Below are 18,703 nucleotides of genomic sequence, written 5' to 3'. Positions count from 1 at the left end.
TAGAGGTCTTCCGGAAACAGTTAAAGATATCGCTTCAGTTGCCCACTTCCTTATGCAATCAACAGTGCCAGATACTGACGAAATCCACATGGAAATAGACCGTATCCATAGAACTCTGGTTCCCTTAAAACCAGATGGGTGTCCTTGGGATGTTATCGGTAAACCTAATTTTTTCAGAATTAAGGAGGTGGTGATGCGATATGCCAGGGATCATCCAGATTTGGAAGTCGATGGGTACAAGATTCAAGTCTTTGCAGATATTTCTCAAGCTACTACTCCAAAACAGAGGGGGTTCAACCTGATGCTTTCACCTCTAATCCAAGGATACATCCACTGTAGATGGAACTATCCATTTAGCCTACAATGGCAAATCCTACTCCTTTTCTACATTCCCTGAAGTGGAGAAAATTTTGCTGAGCTTGGGCTTTTATTTCCCTTAGCCCCTCCTCGAGGAATCAGCCTAAAGCTGGCAGCCCTCCTCCCCCACTTTCACCTCTCTCAGGAAGAAGAAACCTGCTATCCCACGTCAGGTTCCCTAAGGACTCTTCTGGTTACTAGTTGATACTCTGTTTGGCTGGGACCTCTCTGTGGTCCCTTTATAGGGCATTGGCCTCCCCCTTCATTTGAGTTGTTTTAGTATATGTCCTGCATATTGACCTTTAACTGTCTATTGGCTTGACTTTTTATAAGCCAGATACATTCGTTTTCTGGAGTTGGGGATCTTTAATGTACAGTTGCAAGAAAAAGTATGTGAACCCCTTGGGATTACGTGGAGTTTTGCATGAATTGGGCATAAAATGTGCTCTGAATGTCATCTAAGTCACAACAATAGAAGAACACACTCTGCTGAACATAATACTACACAAACATTAGATGTTGCCATGGTTTAATTGCACATAACATGTAAACATTCACAGTGCAGGGAGGAAAATGTATGTGAACCTTTCGACTTAATAACCGGTTGACCCTCCTTTGGCAGCAATAACCTCAACCAAACGTTTCCTGTAGTTGCAGATCAGACCTGCACAACGATCTGGAGTAATTTTGGACCACTCCTCTTCACAAAACTGTTTCAGTGTAGCAATATTCTTGGGATGTCTGGTGTGAATCGCTCTCTTAAGGTCATGCCACAGCATTTCAATCGGGTTGAGGTCAGGACTCTGACTGGGCCACTCCAGAAGGCGTATTCTGTGCTGTTGCAGCCATTGTTTTGTTGAATTACTTGTATGCTTTGGGTCATTGTCCTGTTGCATCACCCATCCTCTGCGGAGCTTCAGTTGGCGGACAGATGGTCGTACGTTTTCCTGCAAAATGTCTTGATAAACTCTGGAATTCATTTTCCCATCAATGACAACAATCCGTCCAGGCCCTGAGGCAGCAAAGCAGCCCCAAACCATGATGCTCCCTCCGCCATGTTTTACAGTGGGGATGAGGTTTTGATGTTGGTGTGGTGTGCCTTTTTTTCTCCACACATAGTGTTGTGTGTTCTTCCCAAACAACTCAATCTTGGTTTCATCTGTCCACAGTATATTTTGCCAGTAGTGCTGTGGAACATCCAGTTGCTCTTTTGCAAACTTCAAACGTGCTGCAATATTCTTTTTGGACAGCAATGGCTTCCTCCGTGGTGTCCTCCCATGTACTCCATTCTTGTTTAATGTTTTCCTTATTGTAGATGTGTCAACAAAAATGTTAGCATGTGCCAGAGATTTCTGTAGGTCGTTAGCTGACACTCTGGGATTCTTCTTTACCTCATGCAGCATTCTGCGCTGTGCTCTTGCAGTCATTTTTACAGGACGACCACGCCTAGGGAGAGTAGCAACAGTGCTAAACTTTCTCCATTTGTAGACAGTCTGTCTTACCATGGACACATGAACATCAAGGCTTTTGGAGATACTTTTGTAACCCTTTCCAGCTTCATGCAAGTCAACAATTCTTGATGGTAGGTCTTCTGAGAGCTCTTTTCTGCGAGGCATGGTTCACATCAGACAGTGCTTCTTGAAACCAGTAAACCCAAAACAGGTGTGTGTTTTTAAGGGCAGGACAGCTGTCAGCAACACATCCAATATCATCACACTGATTGGAGTCAAGGTTGGCTCACTCCTGGCTCCAATTGGGTCTGGGAGAAGTCATTAGGCTAGGGCCTCACATACTTTTTCCTCCCTGCACTGTGAATGTTTAAATGTTATGTGCAATTAAACTATGGCAACATCTAATGTTTTTGTAGTATTATGTTCAGCAGAGTGTGTTCTTCTATTGTTGTGACTTAGATGACGTTCAGAGCACACTTTATGCCCAATTCATGCAAAACTCCACGTAATCCCAAGGGGTTCACATACTTTTTCTTGCAACTGTATATGTCTTATATAGACCGCATGGTGCCGGGAAGAGTCTATGTGCTCTCCCTAATCGTAAGAATCTCCCCACTGTTTCGCTTTGGTGGAGACTCTTCCGTCCCTTGACCTCACACCTGGGATATTTGTTACTTTACTGTTTTATGTTGCATATTGTTATTTTGCTACCGGCTTTGATGCTGGCCTTTTCTTGGGCTCAGCATCTTTTATCTCTTTTCTATCTTTTTCTTTCTTACTTTTTTTCACCGGTTTTATTTGAGGGTCATCTTGGGATTTCCTATTAGGTCTTGGATACTCGGTATCCCCCATTGGTGGGTGCGTGGGTCTCACTATAGCTACTTTGATTTTTTTCAATGTCTCTTAAGATCTAATAGTGGTGTTGTCCACTTACTTTCCCATAATGTGCAAGGATTGGGCTCCCCCCCTAAGCGCCTCCAGTTTTTTTCTCATATAAGTCCCTTGGAGCTGATATAGTTGCTCTACAAGAAACATACTTTGCCTCCTCTTTTACAACTAGGTATATTCATAGGGACTTCCCTGTATGCTTTTTCGCTAATGCCTCTGACAAAAAACAATTGGTAGCACTCTGTCTAGCTCAACGACTGTCATTTCCGGAAACTACAGCTATACAAGGACAAGGAAGCGCAATTTTTATTAGTCAAAGGCCATTTATGGGGAAATCTAGTGACTTTTCTGATTTATTACACCCCTAATGTGAATCAGGTAGCCTTTTTTCGATCCTTGTTTCAATCTTTATGTCCTGAATTGGAAGGCAATGTCATTTTAGAGGGGGATTCAAATTTAGCCTTAGACCAAACGCTTGATAAATCGCATGCAGCCAAACATAAATCCCCTCCCAAACAAAGTCGCGAATTTGCACAACTTTTGTATCACTATAACTTGATAAATGCGTGGAGAGAGGCCAATCCTACCTTTAGAGACTATACTCATTTTTCTAAAGCTCACAATTGTTATTCGCGTATAGATCACATATTTCTTCCTACAGAGATGCGGTGCAAATTACGTTCAGCTATAATTGTATCGACACCCTGATCAGTCTATGACCCTGTAATGCTAACACTTTCTAAATTAACTACCAACCTGGCCAAGCCACATTAGTGATTGAATGAGTCCATTTTTAGCAATGAGTCTATCCACCTCGAAGTTGTGGAATACTTGAACTCTTACTTTACCATTAATAAAGCGGAAGATATGAGCCCCTGCTATTAACTGGGCAGCTAATAAAGCCTCTTTCAGAGATTTTTTCATCCAGCTATCCTCTAAACTTAAACGGTCCCGCAAAGAGTTGACTTCTGCCAAAACCAAGGAGTATGAGGCTTTAATAGCCCAACACAAAATTGCCCCAACTCCTTGTTACTTAACCTCCCTGGCGGTCTAACTAATCAATAATTTTGAATGTCAAAGCGGTACATTGTTTTGCATGGAAATGTGTTGTTTTATATTGTAGGCCTGTAATTCTTAGGAATAACTCACTTAAATCTATCCAAACAAGAGTCTAGTAAACATCCCGGGTATGATAAAGTTTGAAACATGAAATCATAAATTATAATATAATAAATAATTATAAAAAATAATAATAAAAGTAATAAAATTCCATAATGTAATCAAACCAAAAACACTGAAATCTGAAACAGAGGACCAAGTTCGCACATCACTGAGCTCAGTCGCAGAATAATTTTCAGTGTCTGATGACGAATTTCCTCACAAATCACTTATAATTCACCATTCTAATGCACTATCACTGTTTTCTAGCTGGTCTAAAACCGCTTTTGACCTAAAAGGGACGCCATGGACGTTCTCAAGTTTCTAGGCAGAAAGAACGGTAAAGGTGCAGGTAGGGCACTGGACAAAGCACTAGGGACAAAATATAGGTGCAATGGTTTGATACAGTATTGTAATCCTAACAGATCACAATGTATTGTGTGTATGTCAAGTTTTAACTTTTTTGAATCTCCCGCCGGTTCCGCAACCCTGCGTACCGACGCTCGCAGGGAAGGTAAATCAGAAGACGGATGCCGGCATCGGCTGGAGGACATGGCAGAGGACATCGGGGGATCGCAGGACAAGGTAAGTATCGGGGGATCACAGGACAAGCACTACAGTGTAATCCTGAGTGTGGCTCAGGGTTACCGCTTTTTGTACTGTCAATTAACCCAGAGCCACACTTGGGATTATCGCTAGGAAGGTTAAGTTTGTTTAGAACTTAATCTTTGTCTCACCACGAAAATGGAAAAACAGCTACGCTGGATAAACCATAAATTCTTCCCATGGCGAGACAAACCAGGTTCTCTCTTAGTGCGTAAACCTTCCCCCAAGCATACCTATTCGGGGTTTCCTACACTTAGACTTTCGGGGGGTCATATCTCACAGGATCCTCAGGAGATCCTTCGGGAATTTCATAATTTCTATGCTACTTTATACAATCAACCCCAGCCTGTTGAGCCTTCTCTGCTTCAAGATTTTTTGGGGTCCTTGCAGCTTCCATTCCTTGCCGAGGCCCACAGGAAACTTATGGAGCAACCTATCACTAGCGAGGAGCTTATCAAAGTTATTAAATTACTAATGTTTTACTGAATATTTACTATAAAAACTTTTCTGAACAACTTCTCCCCCATAAAGCCCTTTGTTTTCATCTGAAGGGATCACACCTTCCTCCCTCAAAGAATTGAAATAAAGCATATATTAGCATCATTCCTAAACCTAATAAGGACTCTACCATTATCCTCAATTATCGGCCTATTTCGCTAATTAATTGTGACCTGAAAATTCTGATGAAACTTTTGGCCCTGTGTCTTAATTCCTTTTTCGGCACAATATGTTCACAAAGACCAATCTGGTTTCATATCTGGTCGCCAAATGTTGGATCAGATTCGTCGGTCCATCACTCTGATTTCCGCTGTCTGCTCTAAATGGGATGCCTCCCTCGTGGGAGTTGATGCTTCTTTCTTCGGACCTTCATAAAGCTTTTGATAGTTTAACCTGGGAATATTTGTTTACTGCTTCGCAAGCTTTTGCATTTGGTCCTGCATTTCTCACACTATTGCAGTCATTATACAATACTCCCTCGGCTCAAGTTTCCATTAGAGGTTACAGCTCTTCCATATTCCCAAATGCGGCACTAGACAAGGTTATCCACCCTCCCCACTGCTCTCTGCATTGGCGATAGAACCCTTGGCTATAGCGATCTCATACCGGAATCTATGGTGTCCACTGTGTACATCAGAAACATAAATGCGCTTTATTTGCTGACGATGTTCTTATGTATATTACCGCCCCTTTGACCACTGTACCTAATCTAGTCTCTTTTACACCACTTCTCTGACCTTTCTGGGCTCTTCATGGATAACGTTCCAGGAAGCTGCTCAGGCTGAGTCATGGGAACATATTACTGATTGATACTATCCCTAATGTAAGCAATACTATTAAAATCTTTGTTACACACTATACCTTGCTACATGGGCTTTTCTGTCTTTACATGAGGATGATGGAGTCATATGGGCTTACCCTATACATAGCATACTGGAATCTTGAAAGGGACTACAACACCTGAGTATTCTTTAAGGCTTGATATTCTAGAAGGGTAATTTTATGCATTTTTGCCCTACAGAGGTGTTCACGGAGTGTTCACCTTTTCATTTATTATTTTATTTATTGAATTAATTATATTTATTTTGATTTTAGTGTTTTTTATTTATTTTGGTTTTGGAGTGTACACAGTCTGTCACATTAATTTTTTTATTTAATAGTGTACACAGAGTGATTGCACGATTCGTGTTACTCACGGTTTGAATCTGATTTAGTTTTTTTGTTGTTGCACATATTTATTATAAGTATATACTTATTGGTTGTAAAAGTATATACCCATTTTATTGAGGTAATACACTATTTTAGCTTTATTTTTTCAAGGTAGTCACCTGGTCTGAATTTATGGAAATATTGAAGTTGGACACAGAGGATTGAAAGATTTTTTTTCGGACTTTAAATAATTTTTTTGGGACTTTATTTTGATATATTTGACTGAATATATAAGGAAAAAGGTTTATAATATTTACTTTCAAGGGTGAAAGTGTGACTTTTTCTTTTGGGATTATAAGTTTGGGTCATACATTTTGTGCAATATTTATAATTTGGATTGCCGAATACTAATTTACGTTTTCATAAATTCCCAAATACAGTTCCAAAAAAATCCCTTAAACTGCTCACTTATATGTTGTTGGCAGCGAGAATCACTATTGCTAGACATTGGAAAAGATTATTCCGCTTGGATATATTAAGAATAAATTGAATTGGATCATGATTAAATGACAGACTCACCTGTATTCTACACAACAATACTAACAAATGTGAAAAAACGTGGGACCCGTGGATTCAATACATTTCCGTGCCTTGATATTTCCCGATTTGATACTCTCCTTTCCTTGTTCCTGTCTACCTCTTTTTCTTACTTTGTATTATCCCCCCTTTTATTTTTTGGTTTTCCGGGGCTAGCTGAGACCACTCCCTGTTCGCTTTACAACGTTTGTCATGTTTTTAGCAACACTTGTTCTGCGTGATTATTGGGTTTGTAAACACTGTTTTTTTCCCTTCCCCCTTTATCACATTCCCTGACCCTCCCTTTCCATCGCTCTCTAGCCTCCCTTACCCCCTTTTCCTACCACTACCTTCATTACCTGTATATAGTCAGATTAATGCTAGAAACGTTTTACTTTAATTAGCCAGTTGTTTTCACACAGCTTCTCTGGTTTCCTAATGTATGTCTTCTGTGTTAAACCATGTATTTTTTGCACTGTTTGACATTTACTTTTATGACAGGACATTTGTCTATCACACTATTTGTAATTTGAAAAACTTTCAAATAAAAACTATTGGAAAAGAAAAAACAAAATGCGTTGAAAAGCAGAAGAGTTCAGATTTTACTCCGTCTCTACAGTATATGCTGATCAGGATGTATATATAACTAGGCCTGTCTAGATTGTTGGATGCGGTCTAGATTGCTTAAAAATTTAAATGCAATAGAAAAAAAAAAATCTATGCTATCCTATTTCCCTAAAGAAGGCCTCGGGCCTTGTACAAATATGCATTAACAAACAAAATAAAGTATTCAGATTTTTACTCCCGGTCTAGATTTCTGGATGCAGTCACAGAGGCAAGAAGAAATGACATACAGATCTTCATGGATTACACATTGGTGTTTTTCTTCTATATAAACTGAGCTTTGATTGGAGACTATATACAGATGCCGTCAGCAAATGTGTAATTATATATGTATTGGGTGCAATATGAAAAATCTTAGAGGATCACCTGACAGCTGCGTAGCTTTGCAATTCTAAATTCCTTTACTGTAGTTGTTCTAATTCACTGCTACCTCTTTAACAAGCTCATGACATTGAAAAACAAATGATGGTATTAGCTGAGTGATCATCTGGCAGGTTTCCAAAACACATTGGTAGGCAGTGGGCAGGGTGACATGAGTGTCTTTATGAGGTTACCCTAAGTTACCTCCAATCTCCAAACAGTCTTGACAGTGCTGTTAAAAGCATCTCGGTGGAATGTGAATCAATTCTTCATCTTTAAATGCATAATACACAGAATGGATACATTTTTAATAGTGATTGAACACCCAACAGTCACAATGCTTACGGCTCACAGAGTCAAGCACTGACAGTGATCAGCTCAATACTCGTGAAAGGATCCATGGCTATACCTTAAAGCCATTACTTTGATACAGTTTTAATTGTTCAAAAAAGTATGCCTGAAATATCTGTATGAAAGTTTAATATATAGCTCTACAAAACTGATAGTATTGGTGTTAGCGGTGTTAGAATAGTGGGATATATAAAAGTTTGTACAAATTTTGCTGCATCTTTTTTTATCTCAAACAAGAAGCTATTAATAAACGTAGGTCCATTAATAAACACTGACCAGTATGAGGTTTTGTGCCTCACTAATTTTTTAGTTATCTTTGATGCCCCTGGGCAGCACGGTTATACAATAGAAACTATACAACAAAAACTTGTTTTTCAAGAACAGAAAAAAAGGAGAATTTTGACTTACCTGTAAATTCCATATCTTACAGTACACAGGCACTTTATGCATATACCATTGGTTATAGTTTTGTACCTTCAGGTGATTGGACACTGGAAACCTCCCCTAAATCCTACCCCACGCCGTAAGCCCTCAGTATTGTAGCAAGCAATTCAGAGTAACAAGAAGAGTTTAGGGAGGGTGGTCTGTGTCATGTACTGTACGCCATTATATGGAATTTACAGGCAAGGCAAAATTCCTCTTATCTTAATCAGACTGTATAGGACACTAGAAACATTCATATATAACTGGACATCCTAAAGCAATGAATACAAGGGTGGGCAACAACTAGGCAATAGCAATGTGCCAACAGGTCCAAAAATAACACAGATAAAAACCCCAGGCTCAGAGTGCTGCTGCGAGAACCTTGCAGCTGAAAATGGCATCAACAAAAGATTGATTATGGATCTGGTTTAACTTTGAAAAAGTTTGAAGAGAAAACCAGGTGGTGGCCCTACAGAGTTGGGCAACAGACGCTTGTTGCCTAAAGGCCCAGGATGCTCCAACATATCTGGTGGAGTGTGTGTGCGCATAAGAGCGTAGGAGGAGGTGTTTTAGAACAGAAGTTCAAATTTCTTATCCACCTAGCAATTGTGGATTTTGAGGGATGCCCCTTGCAAGGATCTGAGAAGAGGACAAACAGTGTATGGGTTTGTCCAATGGAAACAGCTGCTTTTAGGTACACTGTAGTGGCTTGGACAACATCCAGGCTATGTAGAGAGACTTCCTTTGGATGCTTGGGAGCAGGCACAAAGATGGTAGAACAATGTCCTCATTGAGTAGGAATGCTGGAAACATCCTTGGAAGGATGGTCTACGGCGTGATATGACATTGTTGTTGTGAAGTAGGAGGAAGGGATCTTTGCAGTAAAGAGCTGCTAGCTCAGAGATACATCTAGCAGAAGTGATAACCACAAGAAAAGCTACTTTGCTGGTAAAAGACTCCACAGGAATATCCCTGATGGGTTCAAACAGCGTTTTTTTGTAAGGTAGAAAGAACCAAGTTAAGAACCCAGGGGGCACAGGGTGCTGCAAGAGGGGATTAAAATGAGACACACTTTGAATAAAGGTGTTTATGAGGAAATATGAAGCTAGAGGCCTTTGGAAAAAGGACGCATAAGACCAAAACTTGCCCTTTCTGAAAGCAAGATCCTGGTCAAGAACTGTGTGTAGGAAGCCCACAATGCAAAGTGGAGTAATATCTGGGATGGAATTGACTGTGCTCACAGCAGGCAAAGTACAGTACAATAATAATTCCTTCTGGATGTGGCTTTTCTTGCCTTCAGCAAGGTAGAGACCCCTCTTTCCTTTAGGACCTGGGTTTCAACAGACATGCAGTTAAAGTGGTTGTAAAAGCTGAAGGTTTTTTTTTAACTTCATGCATTCTAAGCATGAAGGTAAAAACCTTCTGTGTGCAGCAATTCCCCCAGCCCCCTCAATACTTACCTGAGTCTCATCGCGATCCAGCGATGTTAATGACAGCTTCGGATGTCCTGGGTCTCTGCCTCCTCATTGGAGGAGACAGCAAGCCAGAACCATTGCCTCCCACTGCTGTTAATCACAGCCAGTCAGCCAATGAGGATAGAGGGGGTGGGGAAGATTTTTTTTTTTTTTTTAAGATGATCACCCAGCCTGAAGCACATCAATTGTAATTTGGACATTCACTGAGAGTTGCAAGGGGGGCTGCCTCCCTCAGGAGAAGGTCATCCAGAAAGTCTGTCATCTGAAGGCTCCGAGTTCTGAGAAGGGCAAGCAGGAGTGCTAAGATCTTTGTGAACACTATGGGAGCAGAGGATAGGCCAAAAGGCAGTACAACAAATTGAAAATGGTTGTCTGCCACTAGGAAGTGTAAAAAAATACTGATCTGGCAAGTACAGAGCAACATCTAGATAGGAATCCTGGATGTCCACTGATGCCATGTGTTCCCCTTGTCTCAGAAAAGCAATTGCAGACTTTACTGCTTCCATATGAAATGTTGAAATGTGAAAGAATGTGTTGGGGGCACCCTATTATTTTGAAGGGTGCTTTAGGGAGAGCTTCTTGGCCTTTGTGGACCAAGCTCTGTGCCAAAAGGAAATTAGACGGACGGTGAAGCTTTGGAAGAGTGTGGGGTTCTTAACATTTAGAGGAGCTCGGGCCACCTGAACAGGTGGGGGGGGGGGTTATTACCATTCCTTGAGGAAGAACTTTTCCACCTGTGTCTTCTTTAATGAATTTTTCAAATGCCCCACCAAACAGGCATCTTACTTGTGTGTGAGGCATCTCTTAAAGGCAGGTTCTGCTGTCCAAGCTTTAAGCCAGAGAATCCTGTGCATAGTAATAGATACCTGGATTGAATTTAGAAAATATTTTTAGCAGAGTAAAAATCATATCAGGAGTAACCCAGTCGTCAGACTGCACATTCTATGAATTAATGAACAGGGAATTCAATATAGCAACAGTGTTGGGGAGAGATATCTTCTGCAACTTCCTCCACATTTCCATCTGATTCACCATCTTAGAGGACTGGCCTATCAGGGTTTGACTCTGGTTGAGAAATGGAAGTAGGAGAAGAGGTGGGGTATTTCTGAGCACTGGACAAAGATGGCTGAATTAAGGCCTTAATCTAAGAAATTGTGACAAAGATACAGAAAATGGTACTTTTGTCAAACAGGTCACTTGTTGCATGTCTGAAATAGAGCTAGAATCAGATACTGAAAGCAGTGTGAACACCTGCTCCTGCTCCAGTGGAAAGGGACACATTGTCACTCTGAGGCGGAGTGTTAAGAGGGCCTTTAGTAGAGTGAATGTTTGCCTGCTGTTCAGAGATGGCTCCCTTTTTCCTGGTCTCTGCTATAACTACAAGTGAGGGTACTCCCCTATGGGGTACTCACTGAGTAGAATGTGGGAGATGGGATAAGTGTGTCCATTAGGAGCATGCAGTAACCCAGGCATAGACCATCCTGCAATGTATTTTCAAGGAATAAAAAGTGTAGGAGGAAGTGCCTGAGTACTTGAATAGATGGTTTCTTCGGGAAGGAAAAAGGAGGTCCATCCCCTATAAAACACTGGCAACAAAACTGAGGACTCAGAGTGAGGTAGGGTTATTGGCTATAACCCATGCTGTATGCACAAGTTGCCTGTGTTCTGTACTGTAAGATTTAGATGATATAACTGTACAACCAAAGGTTTCACAAAGAATATACCATAATAAAACTTCATAACCTAAACACAATCTTTTGGATTCCGACCTGCAGATTTCTTTTAAAATGAACTAGGAGTTCATACACTAAAGAAGATCTATAACATTAAGACTTCTTTTTAGATATATAATTAAAAGTGCATCTAACATTGGGAAAAAAAAAAAACACCTTATCAATTTGTGATAAAATAATAAAACCCTAGTTTCTGTGTATGCTCTTATACAATCAGGGTTTGCTAGTTGCTACCGTATCTCACCGAGAAGGTCTATCCAACATAAATTTAAAAAAAATATATATATATATTAATAATAATAATATACTAATAATAGATTAAAGTAGTAAACAGTCTCTAACAATGACAAACATTCACAATGTACCTGGTTGGCAAGATTTGCCAAGGCTGTAAATTATATAATAGATCTCAGAACATTTTTTTTTTTATACATGGCAAGGAAGAGGTATTCTTTTTATGCAAAATGTATTATTACATGCAAATTTTTTTCGTATGTTGTTGTTTGGCAGCGCTGACATGCGCCCAATGGAGGATTCCTGTGAATTCCAAGATTGTAAGCTCTAACAAGCAGGGCCCTCTGTTTCCTCTTGTACCAAATTGTATTGTAACTGTAATGTCTACCTTCATTTTGTAAAGTGCTGCGCAAACTGTTGGCGCTATATAAATCCTGTATAATATAATATTGGCTTGTAATTCTAGTTACACAGTATGATGCCATTTTGGGGGGAAATCTTTGTTAATCCTGACATCTGCTGGACACATTTATATAGTGCAATGATAAATCTCAGGCATTTCTTGTCAATGAGACCAGCAATTTTGACAAATATCTCATCATATATATTTCAGTAAAACATGAATCACCGGCAAAATCAAAGTTTTTAATGCCAATAAAAAATGTATTATACACACACAAACTTTGCAAAGCCATACTTGTTTTCATAACCCATACAATCTCAGCGGTTTACGAAAAAAATAGCATATTCAAATTTAATTTGTTTTATTAGTACTTCAATCATTACACATATAGCATGTTACTACAGTTCAATGTACTACATAGCCCTTGATAATTCCAAAATATATTGAATTGAATCTGTACATTATAAAAATGTTTAAATCAATGAATTCATTGTGAATCATTATTCAGTCTTCTAGAAACTTCTGCTTTCAAAGAGGAACTACAACCTCAAAAGTGAAACATCATAACTTTGTGCATTTTCTGTTAAAACAGCCCTCCTGGCTCCCCTTGGAGAGCCCAGGTACAGACAGCCACACCCATAGGGGCCAATTTCCACCTACTTCTAATACACTGCATTAATGCGTTCGGGCCATGCACCTGCATGGATGTCACATTGGGAGCAGCGGCTGTGTCCATGCAGCTGCTGCATCCCAATTGACAGCTATGGAACTGCCAAGACGGCGCTGTATACAATACCTAAACACCTGTGAACATGGCCCTGCAGGGGGCACGGATCAGATCACCCCATGTTAAGGAGGCCTTTTGAACTCTAAAAAAGAGAAGGCTCATTCCAACAATGGAATGAAGGGTTCATACAGCATCCAACCACCTTACTGATCTTTAAGATCTCTCACTAAGTTAACACACCTGTTATAGTGGAGTACCAAGAAAAGCGAAAGGACTGCAAAGGGCAAGCCATGCAAGGTCTTCCGTTTCCTAAGTGCTCTGCTGATAAGGTGGTGATCTGCAACTAAAACTTGATATTTAACATTCAATGGTGTGCTACAGTAAATAGGAATTGAATGCCTTAAAGTGAACCTGTCAGTGCTCAGAACTGGCCTTCAATAAAGAGTTCTTATCACTAATCGTAAATTCTTACGTGTAGTATCCAATAGCAAAGAAACAGAACTCATTTTGTATGCACTTTTAGCACCTGGGAATCAGAACTCTATACTGAATTAAAAAGAATGATTATAAGGCTACACTGTTGCCTAAATTCAGCACCTAGCACTAATGACATGTTCCAAAATCCTTTGTGCACACAGTAACTCACCCAGCACACAATACACAAAGGTCTCAAACAATCCCAGCACTCTCACTGGTGTACAGTATATGGAAAGAACTTGATGGAAAGTCAAGGCTTTGATTCAATGATAACCAGAGAAAGTTTGGCATTGGCCAAAGTTACTTACAAGCACCTTCATTGTCTGCACATAGGTTGCATTTTCCTTTGGATAATGTTTCACATTTTGACAGGTTTGTTTAATAAGAGCTGTCTAGCCCAATAAGTGCAAAATACTAGTCAAATGAACCAACTGAAACAAAATATTCAGTATATAAGTTCTGGACGGACAGGCAGTGTTGTAACCCAGTGTAGTGCCTGGTAAGAGAAGAGCCACTGGTGAAGGTCTTCTGTCATCTGGTCAACAACCATTGTTCAACCCACTTTCTCTTTTCAGTTCAGTATGGAAGTCAGAAGCTCCTAACTTTAGTAAAAAAAATTATTTCAGTGTTGGTTAAAATTATACTGTGCTGACCAATCATTCTAAAAGTGCCAGTTGCCTGCCTGTCAAGTTCACCATCTTACTTTGGATCACCAACACAGTGGGGGTTATTTACTAAAACAGGTAAGTGCAAAATCTGCTGCAGCTCTGTATAGAAACCAGCTTCCAGGTTTTATTGTCAAAGCTTCATTGAACAAGCTGCATTTAGAAGCCGATTGGCTGCCGTGCACAGGTGCACAAGATTCTGTGTGCACCGGTTTTAGTAAATCTACCCCAGTATGTTGATAAGGAATTTTACTATGAAATTCCTATTTTTTTCTCTTATTCTGAGTCCGTGACATACATTGCTAAAACAAGAGGATGCGCAAAGAAGCCAGGCAGCTGGCATTTTAAGAATAAAGCAATGGAAACTATTATATTTCTATTAGGAAAGTTTTAATTAAAACTGTATTAGTTCTAGCTACACACATTTTTTGTGAAAACTAGGAAAACTGGTTACTACTGATTTGACTGCATCATATGTTAACAGCTTTATGTAGCTTTTGGTTTAGTCAATTTCCATCATGGGGACAGTGACAGCCAATCACAGGTTAGAACGAGTCAGCCAGTGGAACTCCTGTAAAAAGCAAGAGGCCAATATTTAGTCTACAACCTCATCATAATTTAAAAAAAAACAAAAAAAAACAAACATAGTTTTATAAAAGTTATATTTTTTAGCTGGCCTGGTATTTCTCAAAAAAATGCCAAGCAGTTTAGCCAGCTGCAGGGAAGCATACAAACTCCATGCAGATATTTCATGTTGCAAGAACTGAACATAATCCCCAGCCCTGTCAGACCAGTCAGACAACTTATGTCAAACACAGACTTTTGCATTTGAATGAGATACTACTTAAAGTGTTACTAAACCCAGGACCCTGCATTCAAGATATCTGGTCTTCGACAGCAAACAGAACATGGAAATGCAATTATTTTAGTAAATATAAACTGCTAAATATCTTTCCTAATCAGCAGTGTATAGCAATCTTGTGACTTCTATCAGTGTCCATCAAAGCACAGGTTAAGCTTGTAGGAGGAGGTTTCATTCTGCTCTGACTCTCCTATGAGGCTGCATGACCCCTGACCCTCTGCTTGGACAGTGCCGACTGGCCCTGTGCTGATCACATGCAACCTCCTAAAGAAAAAAAAAAACGAAACTCTCTAGCAATACTCACTAAACTGACCATGTGCGGAGTGACTCCTAGAGCTCTGTACTATCAGCAGATGGACTGGAGACAGTAGAAGGGGAGGGTCAAAGAAGACAGGATTAAACAGCCTTTTAAGTATGCTCTACTGCATATACAGACGGATTTTACTGTTGTGGGTTTAGTAACACTTTAAGCCAAAGGCTAAGTCTGACCTTCTTTGTCAAACATGCACCCCAGTAATGACCTTTTTGGTCAAATGCACTGCAAAGAAGGTCAAACGCAATAGTCAATGGGGATCTGCAAACCTGCATTTGATGTGCGTGCCCAGTGCATGTCAAAGGCAGGAAAACATTGCCAACGTACACAAGCCCAAACACTGCTGCTAACACTTACCATAACAATTCTTATGCCTAATATTTTAAAACAGATGTAAAGTTTACTTGGCGAACATGTGAGGACAGAAATATGTGCAAATGGAGCTAAAATGTGATTCACTATCCAGTCAGTCACTGAGCTTGAACAAGCATGCAGTAACTAAGTGTGGACTTCCAGCCTGCCTTGGCAACTTTTACATTTATATCCTTTCAAGCCTGCTTTAAGACACTATGGGGTTTATTTACTAAAGCTGGAGAGTGCGAAATCAGGCTCACTTCTGCATAGAAACCAATCAGCTTCTAACCTCGGGTTGTTTAATTAAGCTTTGGAAATAAAACCTGGAAGTTGACTGGTTTCTATGCAATATGCAATAATTAAAACAAATAAAATATGCTGCACAGAATTAAATACAATACACTAGCTTACAGTTAGTTTCATGGAGGAAAAGTACTTTGTTAAAGGCCCAACTCCATCTTCAAGGTTTTCAGTAAAATTACAGTACATAAAAAAAAAAGTGCTGAGCTAACGCCCGTTTTCTTCTTCTTGCATTAGACACGGTGATTACATCCTATTGGCATGGCAGTAGCTTCTGTTCCTGCCCTGCATGTAACACTTACCATAACAATTCTTATGCCTAATATTTTAAAACAGATGTAAAGTTTACTTGGCGAACATGTGAGGACAGAAATATGTGCAAATGGAGCTAAAATGTGATTCACTATCCAGTCAGTCACTGAGCTTGAACAAGCATGCAGTAACTAAGTGTGGACTTCCAGCCTGCCTTGGCAACTTTTACATTTATATCCTTTCAAGCCTGCTTTAAGACACTATGGGGTTTATTTACTAAAGCTGGAGAGTGCGAAATCAGGCTCACTTCTGCATAGAAACCAATCAGCTTCTAACCTCGGGTTGTTTAATTAAGCTTTGGAAATAAAACCTGGAAGTTGACTGGTTTCTATGCAATATGCAATAATTAAAACAAATAAAATATGCTGCACAGAATTAAATACAATACACTAGCTTACAGTTAGTTTCATGGAGGAAAAGTACTTTGTTAAAGGCCCAACTCCATCTTCAAGGTTTTCAGTAAAATTACAGTACATAAAAAAAAAAGTGCTGAGCTAACGCCCGTTTTCTTCTTCTTGCATTAGACACGGTGATTACATCCTATTGGCATGGCAGTAGCTTCTGTTCCTGCCCTGCATGTTCCATGCTGTTCAGCATCCTTGCTGTTCTAGACAGGGTGAAAACATGCTGCAAAAGTATGAATGCTTTCAAAACTTACAAAATTCAAAGTCAACGAACAGAAGAAAATCTAAATCAAATGCTATTTGGTGTGACTACCCTTTGACTTCAAACCAGTATCAATTCATCAAGCTCTTTTGAGGAAGCACAAAGAAATGGGCAACGTTGAGGACCACAGAAGCAGTGGTTGGTCAAGGAAACTTAATGCAGCAGATGAAAGACATATCATGCTCACTTCCCTTTCACATCTGTCCAGCAGTGCCATCAGCACGAAACTGACTGAAACCAGTGGGATCCAGGTACACCCGTCTACTGTCCAGAGAAGTTTGGCCAGAAGTGGTCTTCATGGAAAAATTGTGTCCAAAAAGCCATTCCTCCGCCAAGACTAAGAGACTCAACTATGCATAAAAACATAGGAACTGAGGTGCAGAAAAATGGCTGCAGGTGCTCTGGCCTGATGAGTCAAAATCTGTTCGCCAAAAGGGCTGGAGAGCAGCACAATACTGAATTATCTACAGGCAGCAGTGAAGCATGGTGGAGATTCCTTGCAAGTTTGGGGCTGCATTTATGCAAATGCAGTTGGACAGTTGGTTAGGAACAATGGTGTCCTCAATGCGGAGAGATACAGGCAGATATACTTATCCATCATGCCACCATCAGGGAGGCATGTGACTGGACCCAAATTTATTCTGCAGCAGGACAAAACGACCCTGAAACATACAGCCAATGTCATTAAGAAATATCTTCAGCATAAAGAAAAACAAAGAGTCCTGGAAATGATGGTTTGGACCCCACAGAGCCTTGATCTCAACTGCATTGTGTCTGTCTGGGATTATATGAAGAGACAGAAGAATCCGAGGAGCAGTACATTCACAGATCTGTGATTAGTTCTCCAAGATGTTTGGAACAATCTACCTGCTGAGTTCCTTCAAAAACTAGGGTAGGGTAAGGGTACCTAGAAGAACTGATGCCGTTTTAAAGGAAAAGGGTGGTCACACCAAATATTGATTTGGATTTCTTCTCTGCTCATTTACTTTTCTATTTTTTGTCAATTAACAAAATATAAACGTTTGACATTTCGATTTCTGAAAACATTCTTACCTTACAGCATTTTTTTTTCACAATTGCCTAATGGCCGGTTCCCAACGTAGAAACGCAGTCTGGATGTGGCCGTTGTTGCATGCATGTTTGACGCATTCTGGTGATTTTTGATGCATTCCGGTGCATTTTTTCCATTTTTTTTTCTTCACCTTAAATAAGGACATGTGCGTACTGGTGTGCTTTAACGCATTCCATGACAGTTCAGTGCATAAAAAAATGCAGCATATTCTACTTTTTTCTCTGGAACGGACCGCACTGGTGTGAACTATGCTATTCAAAACCATATAACCTACTATCCATGCCTTTTGCCATGCTTCTTGTATTGTAATGTTAATAAGCACAGACTTGAGACAGGCATACTCTAACATTGTTCAAAAATGCAAAAAAACCTTGCAGTCAGCCATGACACCTTCTCCTGAGAAACATCTCAAAAGGTAAGCAAAGGTAAGAAAAAAAAACAGTCCACACAAGCAGGATTTAGGACTGCAGACACATAACTATATAGTGGGGTTTTTTTTTTTCAAAAGTGGAAATATATTTTATTACAAACACTATATTCTGGCAAAGCTGCATTGGGAAGGGAGTGATATGCTATTAGTGGAAAACCTGGAGTTGGGATTTACAAAGTTAATAAGAAAACATGTAACTTCTATAGTTCAGCCTTGCAGGAGTGTGCTTGGATACTCAG

General features: G+C 39.9%; 1 protein-coding gene across 1 annotated transcript in view; it reads right to left on the bottom strand.

Annotated features, from left to right (window-relative positions):
• Window positions 1-12,507: 12,507 nt before the first annotated feature.
• HACL1 (2-hydroxyacyl-CoA lyase 1) overlaps window positions 12,508-18,703 on the bottom strand; it is a 44,742-nt gene continuing 38,546 nt past the window's right edge. The window contains exon 16 of the mRNA XM_089669870.1: window positions 12,508-14,726. Within this exon, the coding sequence (XP_089525996.1) occupies window positions 14,694-14,726 (33 nt within the window). The 3' untranslated portion in view covers window positions 12,508-14,693. The remainder of the gene's footprint in view (window positions 14,727-18,703) is intronic.

The sequence above is a fragment of the Staurois parvus genome, unplaced genomic scaffold (assembly GCF_062004578.1).
Source record: "Staurois parvus isolate SC_StPar_1 unplaced genomic scaffold, SC_StPar_1.0 ptg000082l, whole genome shotgun sequence".
NCBI lineage: Eukaryota > Metazoa > Chordata > Amphibia > Anura > Ranidae > Staurois > Staurois parvus.
The sequence above is the reverse complement of the archived record's forward strand: the minus strand, read 5'-3'. Positions and strand labels throughout refer to the sequence as shown.